A 16,660-nucleotide genomic window follows, 5' to 3' on the forward strand; every position below is an offset into this window, starting at 1 on the left:
AGCATCTGCCTGTCTTTGTCGAAGAAGGTGCAAGAAAGAAGTTAGTATTTCATGATTTTGACGTATTTCATTATACTTCCAGCTATATCGGCCGTTGAATATCTACATTGCCCTTGTCGGGGTGGAGATATGGACGAGTACGGATCGTATTTATGTTGTGGAGAATGCGGAGAAGACCATGAACAACTTCCTCAAATACAGGAAGGATTACATTAATCCATATCATAAAAACGATAATGCTCAGCTTCTTACGTAAGTAGCACATCGAATCCTTAAGACCGGCGTCTGCCATCAATGCATCTTATCCCTAAGTTCAATCCCGACCTAACAAGCCATACCATCGACAGCTTGTGGGACTTTGCGATCTCAGAGGCCTGTGCATGAAATGTTCAACAGAGGCTTCAATTCACAGCCAAGGGAGAACATTCATGAAGGCATGGTCACTCTTACCATATATCAGTAAAATTACCTTCCGTCCATGCTGAATCAATGGGCATCTTACAACAAGATCAGGGAATTGAGATATTTCCAGCAATTATTATATGTAAAGTGCTTTTCCTTCTTCAGGGGTGCTGTGTTCAATGATGGAGTCGTAGGTAAAGCCGTGAAGGGTCCTATTTGCACGTATCAATACTCTGGTGGAGTCAACATGGTGAGTATAGGCCTGACTGGTCTCAAAGGCCTTTATACTGTGTCAAAACCTGGTCTGTCATGAATCTTCTTGGCTTGAACAGAGAAGGTTTAAGATGGTTTGCAATCAATTTTCATTCACATTAGGCTTGTTTCTTGCTGTATAACATCTTTGACATACATGTACCTATCTCAACCGTAGGAGAAATAGACTCTAATTGATACCAACAACAGGTGATGTTGTATAAATTGTCAGTTGTGCCAGTGATGTTGTCTGTCAAGGCCAGACTTCAGAGAAGTTGAGTATAGAAATGGTTCTTTTCAAGACTTCTTCCTCTGTACGATTGTCCTTAAACATGTACATAGTTTAGTTCCGACTCTTCAGGACAAACACAGCTATGCAGAGACCACTGCGTCTACTGTCGCCCATGAAATGGGCCACAACTTCGGTATGGAACATGACAGTAGTGCTTGCATGTGTCCTGCCGTACAATGCATTATGACATCAGTCACCAATGGGTAAGATGCCGGATTATTCGCGAATGTTATGCTTGGTATTTTCAGCGGACAGTTTATGCGGTGATCTTGCATTAGTTCCTCTGCCTGCTGTCTATGCCGTCTGCAAGTGTAAAGAGGTGCAATTTGAATCAATTTGAATCAACAGGACTTTTTGAATTGGGTTCACTTTGAAAAGTGATGGTTTTGGAGAAAACCTTGTCAGAAACTACTGCCACTGACAACGAAGTTTATAAACTTCACACAGACTCCTGAAGTTGAATATGATTCATCTCAGTAAAATTAGTTTATTTCCATAGCAAGGATTATCAACTTATGCTCTGACAAATATCATTATGTCTTGCAGATGACAGTGATGGCAATATGGCACCACCTAAAGTTGCATCAGAGATTTTCTTTATGCTGTTTATCATTCTTAGCTTTGTTCATATTCATGTTATCCATAGTTATATTTTATTTCAAACAGCCCACTAACTTGTTCCATCAGTTTAGAAAATATCTGCCCATTTCGACAGGTATTTTCGAAATGGATGAGCCATTCCTTGTTTAGTCATGTCCATGTCTTTCCATGGTTCCGGGGCAAGTCCTGAGGCTATCCTGGTTCTCCTTCATGGGAATGCTTTCATGGTGTGGTAATGAGCATACAAAATGTTGGTATTGTGGTTTGTAGGAGGTAACCTACACTGTCGGAGAGGGTCACTTTCTCTATAACATTAGCAAGTAGACAGACTGGGAATCAAACCCATGCCCATAACCTGAGAGATGGCCCTTTCATTAGGGGTGATACTATAATAAAAAACTTTACTTCATATCAGTTATTTTCTCTGACATCTGAGATTGTCATATTGGAGATAACCTTTGAAAAAAAATCTGAATCTGGAACTTGTATATACACTTCTATATCCTTCGCATCAAAGCACCACCAGAGCACTCCCAGCTTAAAACTCCCCACCCCTCCCGCGCTTGTTGCCGCTATAATTGTCGAGTCTCTTCCAGGATCATAGCCCTGTAGTGACGGTGGTGGCGATAACCGTGGCTCACGAGATGGGCCATAACTTCGGGATGGAGCATGACCGGGGCACTTGTATCTGTGCGGCGCAACGATGTATAATGGCTGCCAGCAGCGGGTGAGGCTTTGCCGCAATTCTATCCTCTGTGCTTTGTTTGCTTGGTCGGCACAAATGAGAAAGTTTTTTTGGAAATGAGATTTTTTCAAATTTCTTTCAAAATTTTTTTTTTTCTTCGGAAATTAGGTTTTATTCGTATATGCGAATTTTTTTTCAGAAATTACATTTTTTTCAAATTTTTTTTCTTCAGATAATTTTTTTCCGAAATGAGAAATTTTTCGAAAATGATTTTTTTCCGAAATGAGCATTTTTTTCTGAAATATACTCGCAGTTTAGACATTGTATACCATTGAATACCATAATTAATTGTCATTGAGTTTTGCATTGTGCTTTTATAAGTCTTAGTTGCTAGGTGTTAATTTATTTGTTTTTACTTTAATGTTCCGTGCTAACTTGACTTAGCTTTCATCAGTATTTCCTTGGACTCATCCTTTGAATACATTTGTGCTTATTTGGATGTGACTTGCATGAATATCTGTGCATGGTCTTCACTAACCTGTGTATAAATGCAATCTGGTGTAAGCATCTCTACAGCTTTTCAAAGGGTTTGAAAGCTATCTAAATATATCACTTATGGCCTCATTTCGAATATACAATATTATATCAATAATTTCAATCTCTCTTTCAGGGGGTAAATATCTCAGCACTAAAATCATCCCGAAGAGGTCGCCATGATCATGAAGATGACGTCACACCATGAAAATCAAAGATGGACGTCACCATTGCAGAGACGTCTCATCATCATAACAGAGGTCATGACGTCATCGGTGTAATTGACGTTGGGACAAGAGATGATGTGACGTCAGACCATGTCAGTGGCGGCCTCCGCGGGCCAGGGCCATTATTTTAGCACAAAGAATGAGGTTTCGGACTTTTGAGTGCGCATGGTAGCAAAATGCCACATGAAAACAACTTAAGTTATATTCTGGGTCATTTTGAATGCTCATCGCGACTTCAGTTGAGAAAAGTAGACCACCTTGAATGTTCCTACTAGGAATATTAAAGTATCAGTCAATATCACGAACAGTGAGGACAACGTTTCCTGGAAATTATTGTAGTTTCATTTCATGGACATTTCCACTCAGCAGTTTCATGTTGACATCTCTCCGCATGCATCCTTTTAACTTTCCATAAACTTTCCAGCGGTATGAACCCGATTCGATGGTCATCGTGTTCCAAACAATATCTCGCTGATGCATTCGAAGCGGGCATGGACTACTGTCTGATGGAGAAACCAACGCGGATATACGACGGACCGATCTGCGGGAATAGTTTCGTGGAGCCTGGGGAGGAGTGTGATTGCGGTCTTGAAGAGGAGTGCGAGAGTGTCTGCTGCAATCCCGCCACGTGTAAACTCTTCAGCAATGCCACGTGTGCCACCGGATCCTGTTGTGATCAGACGAAATGCCAAGTAAGAAACCTCGCATTTTGTTGTTGATGTGAAAAGGTCGTGAAGCATTCTGACGATAAGAAGTAAGATCAGTACGTATTGAAGGGTTGACATCTGAACGCATTCCAGACTTGACCTGATAGCTTGTTATGTTGATGTTGCGAGCAGCGAGGTATGTTACTTAAGGCCAGACTGGATGTGATGGTGAAACATTAGGCTCTACCATTCAGCTTAAGCCAATGGCTTCTGTACATTGTATTGAACCTGACAAGAAAACATCTTTCATATACCCGAGCGAGAATTCCTCTTGATGAAACCACTTTCTCATTACAGTATAAGAAAGCATCGACCATGTGCCGTCCCCGTACAAGTGAGTGCGATCTGCCCGAGTATTGCCTCGGCTCATCAGAATATTGTCCAGAAGATGTTTTCGTTCAGAATGGACACTCGTGTAATTACAAAAGAGTAAGTTTATCCACTTTATGATCATGCGTACATGTAGCTTTCTTCGCCTATATCTCAGTTTACGTGGCATCTTTTGTGAATCATGATACAGTTCACACCCCAAGCCTTGTCCTGATCCGCAAGCCATTTTCTTTCCAGTCATATTGCTTCAACGGTTCATGCAATAGCCATGACAGCCAGTGCCAGAAACTCTGGGGGCGTACGGCCAAGAATTCTGACAGTCTCTGTTACACCATGCTAAACCCAGATGCGAACGCAAACGGAAACTGTGGATTTCATTGGATTAATATGTCATTCACAAAATGTGCAGCAAAGTAAGTTCATGTTTGTTGATGTAATTTTGTTGGTGGTCTTCCTCTCCCCTTTTCAATCAAAAGATTTTCATGTAAATTTCTGATGCAACCCATGTATTCAATTTAAAGTGAGCCAAATGAAATATACCAATGCATCAAAGCGTGAAATACCTGATTTCTAATTACCATACTATTTCAAAGGTTTTTGAAATGTTTCCTGATTCGTCTAGTCATTGTTTCAGAGATGTAAATTGTGGCATGCTTCATTGCGTCCACCTCAACGAAAAGTTAGAATTCTGGAAGGAAGCCAACACCTATCTTATGCCGGAGACATTCATCACGTCTGCTCAAGGAAAAAAGATTCCATGCAAGTCGGCCATCATGGATGTTGGGTTTGATATGCCAGATCCTGGGATGGTGCCTTCAGGAAGTAAATGTAGTGACGGGAAGGTAAGGTCAAGGTCATACAAGAGACATCTGCTTTTCAAGGTCAAGGTCAAGCAAAAGATATCTGCTTTCCAATGTCAAGGTCAAGCAAACAACGTCTGCTGTTTAATGCTGGGTTATTTGCAGAAATTCTACGCTTTAGAAGCAAATCTTCATGATATGGCTCACAATCAAGTGCTGTGTGTTCTCTGCTCCTTCCCTTCTTTCCCAAAGTGACCTCAAGTAATGAACTGCCCCTTGATATTCGAGAGTGCCTCTGTGGAGACCTGTGATAGTCACACTTGTAAAAGCACTTTGAAACTGACGTATGTCGGTGAAGTCATCATTAATTGAATTCAAACTCGACTGTTGCCTTCACAGATGTGCTTGAATCACCAGTGCCAGTGGATCACAGACCTGAAGTTTCCCAAGTGTTACATGGGCTGCAGCGACAATGGTGTGTGTAATAGTAAAGGGAACTGCCACTGCGACGCAGGATGGGCATCACCGCTGTGTGATCGAGCTGGCAGCGGTGGGAGCATTGACAGCGGCCCTGCAGGAGACTATGGTAAGAGAAAACAATGTGATGAGCACATGTCGTTATTGTTGCAGTTACAGTTCTAAACTAATATTTGATTGGTGCTTTCTTTGTATCTGTTCTGGAGAAGCCTTATTCAGGTCAAGCCTTGCCCTAGCTTAAGATTTAGGTGGAGACAGGTGCCCCACCTTTAGTGCTTAATTGATAAACCTGTCCCATTCTCTAGCGACCCTTTAGACAACTTAGATAGCTTCAGTTAGAAATCTCAGAACGTTTGATATCCTCTTAGTCTCGCTCAAGTCCCTAATTCAAGTTTTTCAATCTTCGCCCACTAGACGAGCCACAAAAACAGGATCCAGGTAGGGTTACGTGTTTTCTACACGAGCGTTGTGCCACTGGTAGTCACGTGTCTTACTTGTTTCACACCTTTACTGTTTTAGACAGTCCCAAACTTTTTGAGGAAAATTTGACATTTACGGAGGTTCGGAGACTAACGGCTCTATATCAACAAAACATTGCAACTGACTCCAAAGCTTTTTACAAAGTATAGTGGAACCTCTGTATGATGTTTATAAAGGAACCTTTCGGGGCTGACAAATGATGTCCTGAACAGAGAGGTGTCCTGATTACAGAGGTCAAAAGGAATAGAAAAGGCCAATTTGAGGCATCCATTAAATGAGATTCCAATTTATACTGAGACAGAGACTCTTGTATTCAGTCATGAGATTTTGGACTGGGTTTGTCATAATTTGGGGAAGAGCCATCAGAACATGTTTTGCATTGTTATGCCCTTAGATTGAGTGCTGCTTGTTCAGAATGCTATTAGTTTTCACACGGTTTGTGTAGGCCCGATTAAATCTTTGCCAAGTACTCTTTTTGTAGTGTTTATGGCAGATGATGTTTTGGTGTGATGTGTTAGTTTCATGTTCCCTTGCGATTTGGTGTTTCATTCTGTGTTAACCCGCCGTACTAGCCAGCTGGAGAAAACCAATCGTACAGATTGGCCAGTGCCAAATGGTGGACACATCACCCCTGGCCCAGCCTCCTAGCCTTTAAAGTTTTCAGATGTCAAGACATGCAAGGTCAATGCTGGCAGCCAAAAGACTGGGTAGGCCCAGACATGGCCCTTGATGGCCAATAGAAAGAACTTATGGTTGATTTCCAGACAGAGACATCACTAGGAGGTCTCATAAGGCAGTAAGATGCGCAGTATATCTTAATGTTGATATTTTCTTCAGCAACGACCACTACCACTCTCCCTCCATCTGTTGAGGGTACCAGTATGTCACAAGGTTTGGGCGACTCTGCATTTACAAACACCCCTTCTTTGGAGGCCTTGCAGTGACCTCATTTAGATGATCATTTTGGACATTGTGTCCTTGATCCAACTGACATCAACGACAAAATACTTATGATGCAGGTGTTGAAGTCGTCACTACACTTCAATTCTGCCAGCTTTCTAACTACCGGGCCCAAAATGATATCTTCTACTTTAATGACATCATCTGCAAGGCTTCTATACTGATTTGTTTCCATTTGTTGCAACAACGTGTGATTTGAACACCGAATACTATCTATAGTGAGCGAATATTTTCAATCTGTCACAACCATTCTGTGGTCATTATTCCATCTTTCATTCATTTCACCACCATGATATTTCAAAGCGCCTGGAATGCCAATAATAGCTGTTTATCCTGTGTGATCTTAGTCCTTTGTGGGATATTTCTAGAAACTCTAAAAGTTAAAGGCGCGAACAAGAATTTAACTATAAACCCCTTTTAAACCAGTTATTTATTGGAACTTTTTTTAGAAATAATTGATGTGGATCTGGAATCTGGAACTGTAATGCAATGCTTATTCAATGTTATTTTTAGGTAAACAAAACAACTCAAGAGGAAATAATACGTTATCAGACAATGGCGAAATGTCTCAAAGCAAGTCCCAAATTTTACCATAATTCCTCGCATTTACAAATGTAGCTTGAAATAACAATTTTAGATTGCTATTATATAAATTTCACATCTAACATGTCTACGCTTCCTTTTAGTTGCCAAAATCTTCAAAATATTTTCTCAAATTATGCTTTAAATGCTGGTGGTGCAATTTATTTGGCAAGTTCTCACTAGTTGTGCAATTAAGATTGTCAAGAAAACCTTGGCATAGTAAGGGCCTACTTTTGCTTATAATTAATTTGCCAGTCTTGCTGTCTGGGCTTCTTTCACTAACTCACTGTGTACTAGCATACAGTGCTATACATACTGAAAGACCAGTCCATTGACCATTGTTCTTCCTGTATGTATAGCTTTGTATGTAGTGTAACTGATCAGTGGCATTGGTGTATAACATCTAATTCATCAAAAACTATCATAGATTCACACAAAACTCATCTTAAAATTGGTGAAGGCTTCGTCAAATTCAAAGTAAATTGGTGGTGTCCAAGTGACTGGTATCAACAGTTAGGGTAATGGGTCCGGTTTGTCTTTATATGCCTTAGTACAAGTGTGAATAGTGCTCATCGACTGGGGGATAGTAGAGACATCTACTGGCAGCTTCCTAACTTAATCTGGCCCACCTGGTCTCTGCCCATCAGCTCCCTTTAAAGAAGACATTCAGCAAATTACTCAGAATGAACTTAACTTTAAAATAAATGCGGACTTTATTCCTTCATGGAACTAAACCATCGATAGGAAAATGATCCAAGTCTTTGCAAGGGTTTGATATGAACTTTATGTGATTGCTGATTTGTAGTGGTCCACTGATTGCCATGTAGCCGACACTAGTAGAGGTCTTGCCGGTAATTAGTGTTGCACCCTTAATGTATGTTGTAATAGATGCTATAGATTGCTGCATGCAGAAAGAAGCATAATGTCGGAATGACCCATGTTAAACTGAGCATTGGTGCATGAAAATCAATAATGGGAAGTGCCCCTCCCTGTGTTTTTGCTTGGAAAATGTCTGAAATGTGATGGAAATACTCAAATTCAATTAAATAGTGAAAGAAAAATAATCTTGGCGATTTTCATTGTCGCGAATCTAGGTTATTTGCAAATCCGCGAGAAAAAAAATGCTCGCCCAAATTGCAGTTAACATTGTACTGGGGTAGATAAAAGCCATATCGTGCGTGTCACTGTACACTTATGTCGATCATTACATCTTCATTTCATCTTTCATAGTATAAACCTGATTATGTGGGCAGCTGTCCTGTTTCAGAATATCCAAGTGACAGAGTTATTACGTCTGGTGTTTCAAAGATCCTGCCTGTCTTCTTTTTAGTTTCAAGAAGGTTGTCCCTTTGTATTTCATCCATCCTGAATATACCGTCTAAGCAAAAAAGAATATCGACTGTCTTTGTCAAGTATCAGATCTCTACACTGTGAATGACAAACTTTTGCACCTGTTTATTTCTGCGATTTCCGAAAAATTTATCAAAAAAAAATTTCCCAAATTTTATTTTGGCAAACTACGAAATTTCTTCAGGCTTTCCCATGAAAAAAAATTAATTCTCAAATTTTTTTTCGCAAATCAATATTCACCAGAAATTAAATACCTGGTTAAATTTCATGGTTTACCATAGTTGACAAGCACATTGGATATTCTTTTACTCTCCCTGTTTTGGTGGTGTACCCCCGTTCCGTGTCAGATCATTTCATTTTGTCACCCTTTCTGAGTGGTTATCAATTCGTGTGCTGTGAATGTATGTTCTTGTGATCCATTTCTCACCAATTTCAAAAAATCATACGATGATAAAGGTGTTTCTGATTTGAAAGCATTAGAAGCAAAATACCCCTAATGGCCCCAGAATTTCTTGGTTTGAAATCAATATAGGATGTTCTGCTTAGCTTTTTACTACTTTTGGGAAATAAAACCAAATTCTTTTGTTCACAGGGCAAGGTTTTAAATCATGCACTTTATATTTCTTGATCTTTCAGCTTTTAAGTCGCCATTTAGATCTGTTCAGCAAGGTCACAAAACATAGTCTTAGTCACAAGTAACCTTATTCACCATGCAAAACATAGTTGCATATTTTGATGGGTTTCACTCTTCACTCACCACTGTTACGTGCAAAATTACCACCACTGCGACACTGAATTTGGACGTCATTTTGACGGATAGCCTAGTGAAAATCAGCACCCTCTATTTGGGTGGCATTACCGTGTTGTCGTTATCTTCTTCTTTGCGTTCAAGTCAGTAGCAAGTGTTGCTGTCAAGAAGTTAGACCATTGATAGTTAATGAATTTAGTGTGCGTTTGATAAATTAACACAAAGTGACTCTGTATAGTGTGATTGCCATGGGTCAGACCCTCATTCAGGTGGTTGGGATCCGAACTATCCACATTTATGCAACTTTGATGAAATCTTCAGTCTGCCAGTGAAGCCACTCAGCTTGTAAGCCCTTTATTGATAATTCATATTTTGTGACACTCTGTATAACGATGACTTTGATTTTCTCCCTCTTCAGGTGACAAGTCTCTCATGATCAGCCTCCTCATCATCTTCCTTGTCATCCTACCGCTCATCGTCACGCTCGTCGCCTTCAGTTACAAGTATAGGAAGTTCCTCATCCAGATGTGGAGGAGGAGGACTTACATGTGAGTATAGTCATGCTAAGACCCCTCTCCCTCTCCCCAACAGTATTTGGATTGTCCTCTCTGACCACTCCTTAGACAGTCATATGTATTACTGCATGTTTGGTAAAACACCATAGGCCCATTGTCTCCAACCCCTGTGTGGGATCTTTGCCCAAGTAAATCATCATTTCACCATGGTGAATTGGGACTCATTTTCGTAACGGTGCACACCTCTTATTTGGCAGATGAACCTTACTCTAACAAACATTTCATTTATGTAATCTGAATGTTTCATCCAGGTTTAGATCTAAAGTGTAGTCCGACATAATTCACACTAATAGTAAGGAAGAATGATACCCAACACTGCATAAGTATAATTTGAAATGTGAATATCCATCCCTGCATTAGCCTCAGTGAAAGAATCTTGCTAGTATCGTCTCCCTTTTGTTAAATCTTGGGCTCAGCTTCCTATGATATACACGCCTCACCCTATGGAATCAGCTGCCTCTCCGAGTATGTCCCCCCTCTCTGAGTCAAGGCCAACAAACCCTCTGAGCAAATCCAGCCTCAGACTAAAGGCCACCACTAAACTGAGCAAAATAAACCCTTTGCTCCTGAGCATAAGCCACTACAACGAAGCATAAGTGGCCGCTAACAGCATTTCCTCAACGTCTTCTGTCCCTGGCGATCCTCTAGATAGTTAAGGCATAGCCAAAAAATATTAGCTCTAAAAGTAAAGTAAGAACAATACCCAACAGTGAAGAAACGTCCCTGAACAAATCTTGAGATGAGCCATCCCTGCAATCAAAGCCATAAATGCATCATGCTCCACCTGCTCTTCTTATACCATTTGAAAGATTTTCCTCCTCTCATCGTGTGACCTCCAAACTCCATCCCGTTTTTGCTGCAAGGCGATTTGCACCAAACTCATATATATACTCAGCTTCACATTGTACATATGAGGTGGCAGTATATTCCCTTTCTCTATTTCCGGAGATGCGTTAGTGCCCACTCTATTCAACTACAAGAAACTGACTTGTTCAGCTTGTTATGAAATGTACTAAAACAATTATTAAATGTACAAGTTGAAATTGTGTAACCAGGGGTGTGTTGACAGGAAGCTGCCGAACAAATGACTGTCAGGATGTTGGAGATGAAACATGATCAGCTTCTAGAAGCTTCACTGGATTGAGGTTGCATACAAGTTTAAGTGTAACATTGGAAAGAAATTATACTCACTGAACAATAGGGTCGTTCAGGTACTCTTTGAGATATTGAAATGTTTGTCATAACATCTAAAGTTACCTTCCATCCTGTTTCAGGGCCAAGCCATTCCAAAAGGCAAGCGTGGTCATCCGCAGGAGCGATAGTTCTGCCTCAAACTCTGCAGGTCGCCAAAACGTCAAGCGTACAGCGAGCTTACCACGGGGGAGTCTGCCAAGAGATATCTCGGCACCCGTGTTCCAGAGCACGACCATGAAAGCAGCCAATGATAAGATGATGGATATACCTAATCCGGAAATTAGGACTGGCGGCAATCGTGGAAATGGGCCGTTGATTTCACATCCGTTGCAGCCGCCGGCAAGGCCCGCGCCGGATGTGCCCTCTATAGACAGCACATCTGTACACTTTTCAAATCGTCCTGTTGGTCTTAGTCGACCAATTCCACAAACTCGGATTAATAATAATGTACAACCTGATACGATAGATGAAAACAGGATGTATGAGAATGAGTTTATTAAGAACACTACGCCAAGTTCGATTCATCGCAATGAGCCTGATGGAACAGTGACAAGTAGTAAGCCGACACCAGTTAGGGCAACTTTTGGAAATTCTTCTGCAGCTACGAAGCCGCCTAATTCTGCAGTAAATTCGCCATTAAAACCTAATAACAATGTGAAAGGTGAGACACCTGGTGGAAAGACTAGTGGTAATAGCAATATTAGACCTGGACAAGCGCGTGGACCTTTAGGTGCTTTAACCACAGATAGTGCGGCACCTAGTCGGGTGGCCCCAGGGAAGCCTGGCAGTGCTGGTCGAGGGGCTTCACGGGGTGGAGCCGGGCGAGGGACATCCGGACGAGGTGGATCAACAGCAGCAGGGTCTAATCCAGTGACAGGCAGAGGTGCAACCCCTAACCGGGGTGGTGGGGTCACCGGCCAAGGTGGTACTGGAGCTAATAGAGGAGCTGCAGCTGCCAGTCGTGGTGGTTCAGGCCGGGGTACCACGGGTGCAGGCCGGGGTACCACAGGTGCGGGACGGGGCTCATCCCGGCCTGGGACTGCAGGATCACGGGGGCCAGGGTCTGCTGGTTCCGCAGCAAATAAGCCTGGAGGAGGATCGAAGGTTACACAGCTTGCATCAAGATTCAAAGACCAAGACAATGCCTCTAATAACCGACCAAACTTGCCAGCTAAGCCTCGAGGGGGTAGAGGAAACGTCTGTTGATATTAGTGCTTTTTGTAGATGTTAACCCTTTGGAGGCCAACGAAAATACTTAATCCGGGCGGAAGCTCATTTGCTGCTGGGTCTGATTTTGTGGGTTTATCCTTGACCATGTTGTCACCAGGAGAATATTTAGTGTGCCTGATTACCCATACTTTTTTGATGCAACATCAAGTTTGCCACGCAATTATTATGGCTGCAGCCATATCCTCTTTTGCCAGTTTTGTAACCAATGCCAGTTTATTTGATTTCCCAATGAAAATGACATAACTAAACTCCAGGTTGTTGGTAGTTGGCAATGTAAGTTGACACACTTTCCAAGTATACTCCTAGCTCAACAGCGAATGAGTTAAAAATGAGAGAAATCAGATCTGATCTGCCTGAAAAAGTCACTGATGAAACAAGTCAAGGATGTATTCAGGATTTATTGTAATATTTAACATTTTAGGAACTCAAGATTCTACTGATAGTAGGGCCTTTTGTTAGTGGCTTCAGGGTCTGTTGCTGAACTTTCTGAAGTCGAAAATAATATGGTCACAGGTTTGTCAAAGGTCTGCATCAGCAACACCAGACCCAATGATTTATTTTTAAAGCAATGCTTCAAGGGCGCCCTGATTTGAGGGATGTTTTTTGCAATTTAAGTGCATAATTTAAGTAGTTAAACAGTACTGTTATTAGTGTAATTGAATTATGTAAATAAAGGGCATCATCCTTTAAGAATTGTTTGGCTATACCTGTATGTATGTTCAAAATAAGGAATAGCCTGGAAATGGTTCTGAAAGGATCAATCGTATTTATATTGTGTTCAAGCTCTGTGTTATATTTCCAGCTTTGTAATTAGTAAATTAATTATTAGTGATTTGCATTGATGATTTAAATGTGTAAATGCATGATTGTTCTACCATTCCAGTCATACCGGACTTTGTGATCGGTATTTGCATAACATGTAGTTATTTGAGAAACTAAGGACACAGTAGGCCGCAGCCAAGTCCATATAATCCTCCTCCAGCCTTCTTCAATCAACACCCTCCTTGCTAACACTGATACAAGCAATGTGCATCTAATAACCTTGAATGACATGGTGTCAGACTTCTTAGAAGGATTGCAAAAACACTTTGAAACAAGTTGAGAGTCTGAGGTTATATACTAGGTAAACTCTATAAAATGTGTTTGCGTATCTATCTGGATAATCCTTGGAACTTTTGGGTAGATCAGACCAAAACATTGAGAGGGATATAGACTTGAATGAAGGCCACCTGTCTCCACTTTTCTGAAACGATATTTTTCTGCGACCTTTGTAATGAACTTTTTTTATGAGGCATCGTAGTGCAGGATTTAAGTCCTGTCAACCGAGTTTTATAAATTAGGTGATTATATATAACTCTCAGCACATTATGATAGGTAGTCTCTGAAATGTTTTCAGTTCCAGTTCAATAAGCACGGATAACTTTAGTGATATTCCCTGAACTTAAGGTCGTAGGAGAGGGCATAAGTCTTCTCGAGACCCATGGGATATAAACAACAGGGCTTAACCATGGGACTGAGCTTTCTTGACACTAATGTGCTTATTTTTGATAGAACTACCTCTGGAATATGTTGGATACACTCACTTTCAAGATAAGTATGCACCTCAAAAGGGCAGGTTGCTGTGATATCTTCAAAGTGAGTGTATCCTTTCAATACATTTCCTAGTCTTCCCTTACGGCATTTTATCGTTTCCAATTTTAAAGAAATTGTAAATTTATAAACTTAAAAGTGCTTTAGGTGGGCTTGTAGGCTTCATAGCTGTAATATTGCATTCTGGCTACAAATGTACTGAATTACACTTTCGAAAGCTTGGCACATATTAATAAAGACAGATACATTGTATTTACTTTTAGAGCTCTAGAAAGCTTTTAGGCTTTGATGTCAGTCGGTCCAGACAGGCCAAAAGGTCATACTTGCACTAATGCAGTAAATCATTGCTTGTTCAGTTTGCATAATTTATAAAGACACCATGCTGTACAAATGGCACTGTATAAAGTTTCCTAAGAGAAAGATACTGCATGAAGTATAGATCTATACTTGATTTCATTCTTGCTTATTGGGATGTGCTTAACTTAACTCTAATTGTTTAACTTCATGATGAAATTGACGCCTTATCATCTGCTTGTGCCAAAACTCACAACTCTCCACAGTGACATCACTGTTTTCTTCATCGTACATGAGCACTTCGGAATGAACTGTCATTTTGCCATTGTTTAAGATTTCAAATGTATGTCAGTCAAAGACACGCCCTTCCATAGATGTTGCACAAGTTCGAATTCCGGTTGTATTTGAGGGACTAGTAAACATGAACAGCTCAGTGCAATTATGTCATCTATGTGTATTTGTTTACGTCGGTGAAGTCAACTTTGATTGGTGAGGTCAGTGATGTCATTTTGATTCTAACATATTTCAGTGACATCTGGACATTACACGATAGTGGATATTGGGAGTTCGTTATGGATTTTTGATAGACAAAGAATGTCTTGTCGGACGAGGTTTAATTGGAAATATCGCGTGATTTATTTTCATCTTCATGCCACCTACTCAGCAAGATTTTAGTTTCAATCTCGAGAATCGAGATTGGAAGGGAAGTGGAACCTGTGGTCCTACTTGGTCATGTTCTTACTTGATAATTTGTGTTTTGTAATGAAAAGTATGATCGTGCTCTGGTTTATTTTCTTCAATTGGCGAAGATGGCGCCCAAAGTGTTTATTTGTCATTTGCTGTTGAGTGACTAGTTCTATGTTGTATTTGCCAAACATTACTGGTGCTTCTCTCCGTCGCTATTTGAAACAAGATGTAGCTTGATAGTTCGATGTTATTGCAAATTTGAATGATGTTTGTCCCATTTGTTGCAGAGGAATGAAATTTCTGTTTTCGTGGTGATCGCCTTCAAGTTATATTGTAGAATCTGGTATCCTTTGATAGAGGAGCAGCATGAGATATTGTTCACCAGGCACTGATGATAATTAGGCCTACAGCTTCTCCATATAGGGGGTGCTTCAGCTGTACATCAGCAAGTGCACACAAAACTGTCATACATCAGCAAGTGCACACAAAACTGTCATACATCAGCAAGTGCACACAAAAGCTGTCAGAGAAAATTTGTGAACATTTCTGATGCATGTGGAACCAAATGCTCCCTGGTCTAAGCCATGATGAATCTCAATCGTTGTAAAATATCATTTTGTATCAAAATCTGAACACTTTTTGGAAAGGGGGCAGGGCATGTTTGGATTCAAATCAAGAAGATCGGATGCTATATGATATCGCATGTTGATTAAAAGTGTTGATGTTGACATATTTGTGTAGTAACTGCAAAACTGATTATATTTTGAGTAAGGCAATAAAAGTCAAGTTGCAACTATAACCATGAAGAGCTGTTATGGGGCTTTATTGGCTCGGGGGATGGGGGCTAGGGTGTCCAGGAACAGTACACCTGCCAGTTCATTGGGTGATATGAATAAAGACTAGCAAATGCTTTTACTCCGGTTTTGTACAGGAAGGCCTGGTGTAAATGTACATGGAGATTTAGATAAAAGCATTTGCTAGTCTTTATTCATATCACCCAATGTTCATGTTTTTAGACACACTGTGTTTGTTTACATGGAATCTGAGTTTCTCTTTTGATTAAGGTCTGTTTTTGGGATTTCTATTATAAGTGGGTTGGTTTGAAATATTTATGTATCGGGTGTAAAGAAGTGCCACTATTGATACCCATAACTTGTCTGTAGCAAGGTTTCGCAGTAACCTAAGAACTTTCAAGTCAGTTTATTGTATGTTTGATGATGTTCCTCAAAAAATGAAATTTTTATTTGCCCAGTAGGTCACTTAACTTATTCACTTATATAGGACCTTTGATGTGAATGTGATGGACATTTTCAATAGTGGCAGTTTTTTTTACCCGTTTGGGATACTCGTCAGCTTGCGATAACATTTTTGTAAATTTTGCAGTCTGTAATGAAGAGGTCCACTGTTAAAAGTTGTGTTAGCCACGGAATTGATATGATGCAGAATACACGTCATTTGTAAGAAGCGAGCTATTGTTTCTTTAATATTTTGTCCAATGTGTACCATATAACTAGGGAAATACTGTGACAGCACGAGATATGTTCCACAACACAAGGACTGCAGAGACAAATGTCACAACCAGTTCGAGACCACAGAGGTGATTGTACTGAGAGCAATCCAGAGACAAGTGTCACAACTGTATTTAGACCTCCATATGTCCTGGG

The 16,660-nt window shown here is 40.5% G+C and overlaps 1 protein-coding gene across 5 annotated transcripts in view; it reads left to right on the plus strand.

The window, feature by feature from the left end:
- LOC135488963 (disintegrin and metalloproteinase domain-containing protein 9-like) overlaps positions 1-16,460 on the plus strand; it is a 51,485-nt gene extending 35,025 nt beyond the window's left edge. The window contains exons 10-21 of one of the 5 annotated variants that reach the window (XM_064773972.1): positions 83-252; positions 568-652; positions 1,016-1,149; positions 3,417-3,684; positions 3,997-4,128; positions 4,267-4,442; positions 4,664-4,871; positions 5,229-5,415; positions 5,721-5,744; positions 7,260-7,319; positions 9,845-9,974; positions 11,276-16,460. In XM_064773972.1, coding sequence (XP_064630042.1) covers positions 83-252; positions 568-652; positions 1,016-1,149; positions 3,417-3,684; positions 3,997-4,128; positions 4,267-4,442; positions 4,664-4,871; positions 5,229-5,415; positions 5,721-5,744; positions 7,260-7,319; positions 9,845-9,974; positions 11,276-12,401 — 2,700 coding nt within the window. In that variant the 3' untranslated portion in view covers positions 12,402-16,460. Of the gene's footprint in view, positions 1-82; positions 253-567; positions 653-1,015; positions 1,150-2,142; positions 2,274-3,416; positions 3,685-3,996; positions 4,129-4,266; positions 4,443-4,663; positions 4,872-5,228; positions 5,416-5,720; positions 5,745-7,259; positions 7,320-9,844; positions 9,975-11,275 lie in introns of all 5 variants that reach the window. The other 4 variants (XM_064773973.1, XM_064773975.1, XM_064773974.1 and 1 more) reach the window with 4 other exon arrangements.
- The last annotated feature ends 200 nt before the right edge of the window (positions 16,461-16,660 follow it).

The sequence above is a fragment of the Lineus longissimus genome, chromosome 6 (genome assembly GCF_910592395.1).
Source record: "Lineus longissimus chromosome 6, tnLinLong1.2, whole genome shotgun sequence".
In the NCBI taxonomy this organism is placed as follows: domain Eukaryota; kingdom Metazoa; phylum Nemertea; class Pilidiophora; order Heteronemertea; family Lineidae; genus Lineus; species Lineus longissimus.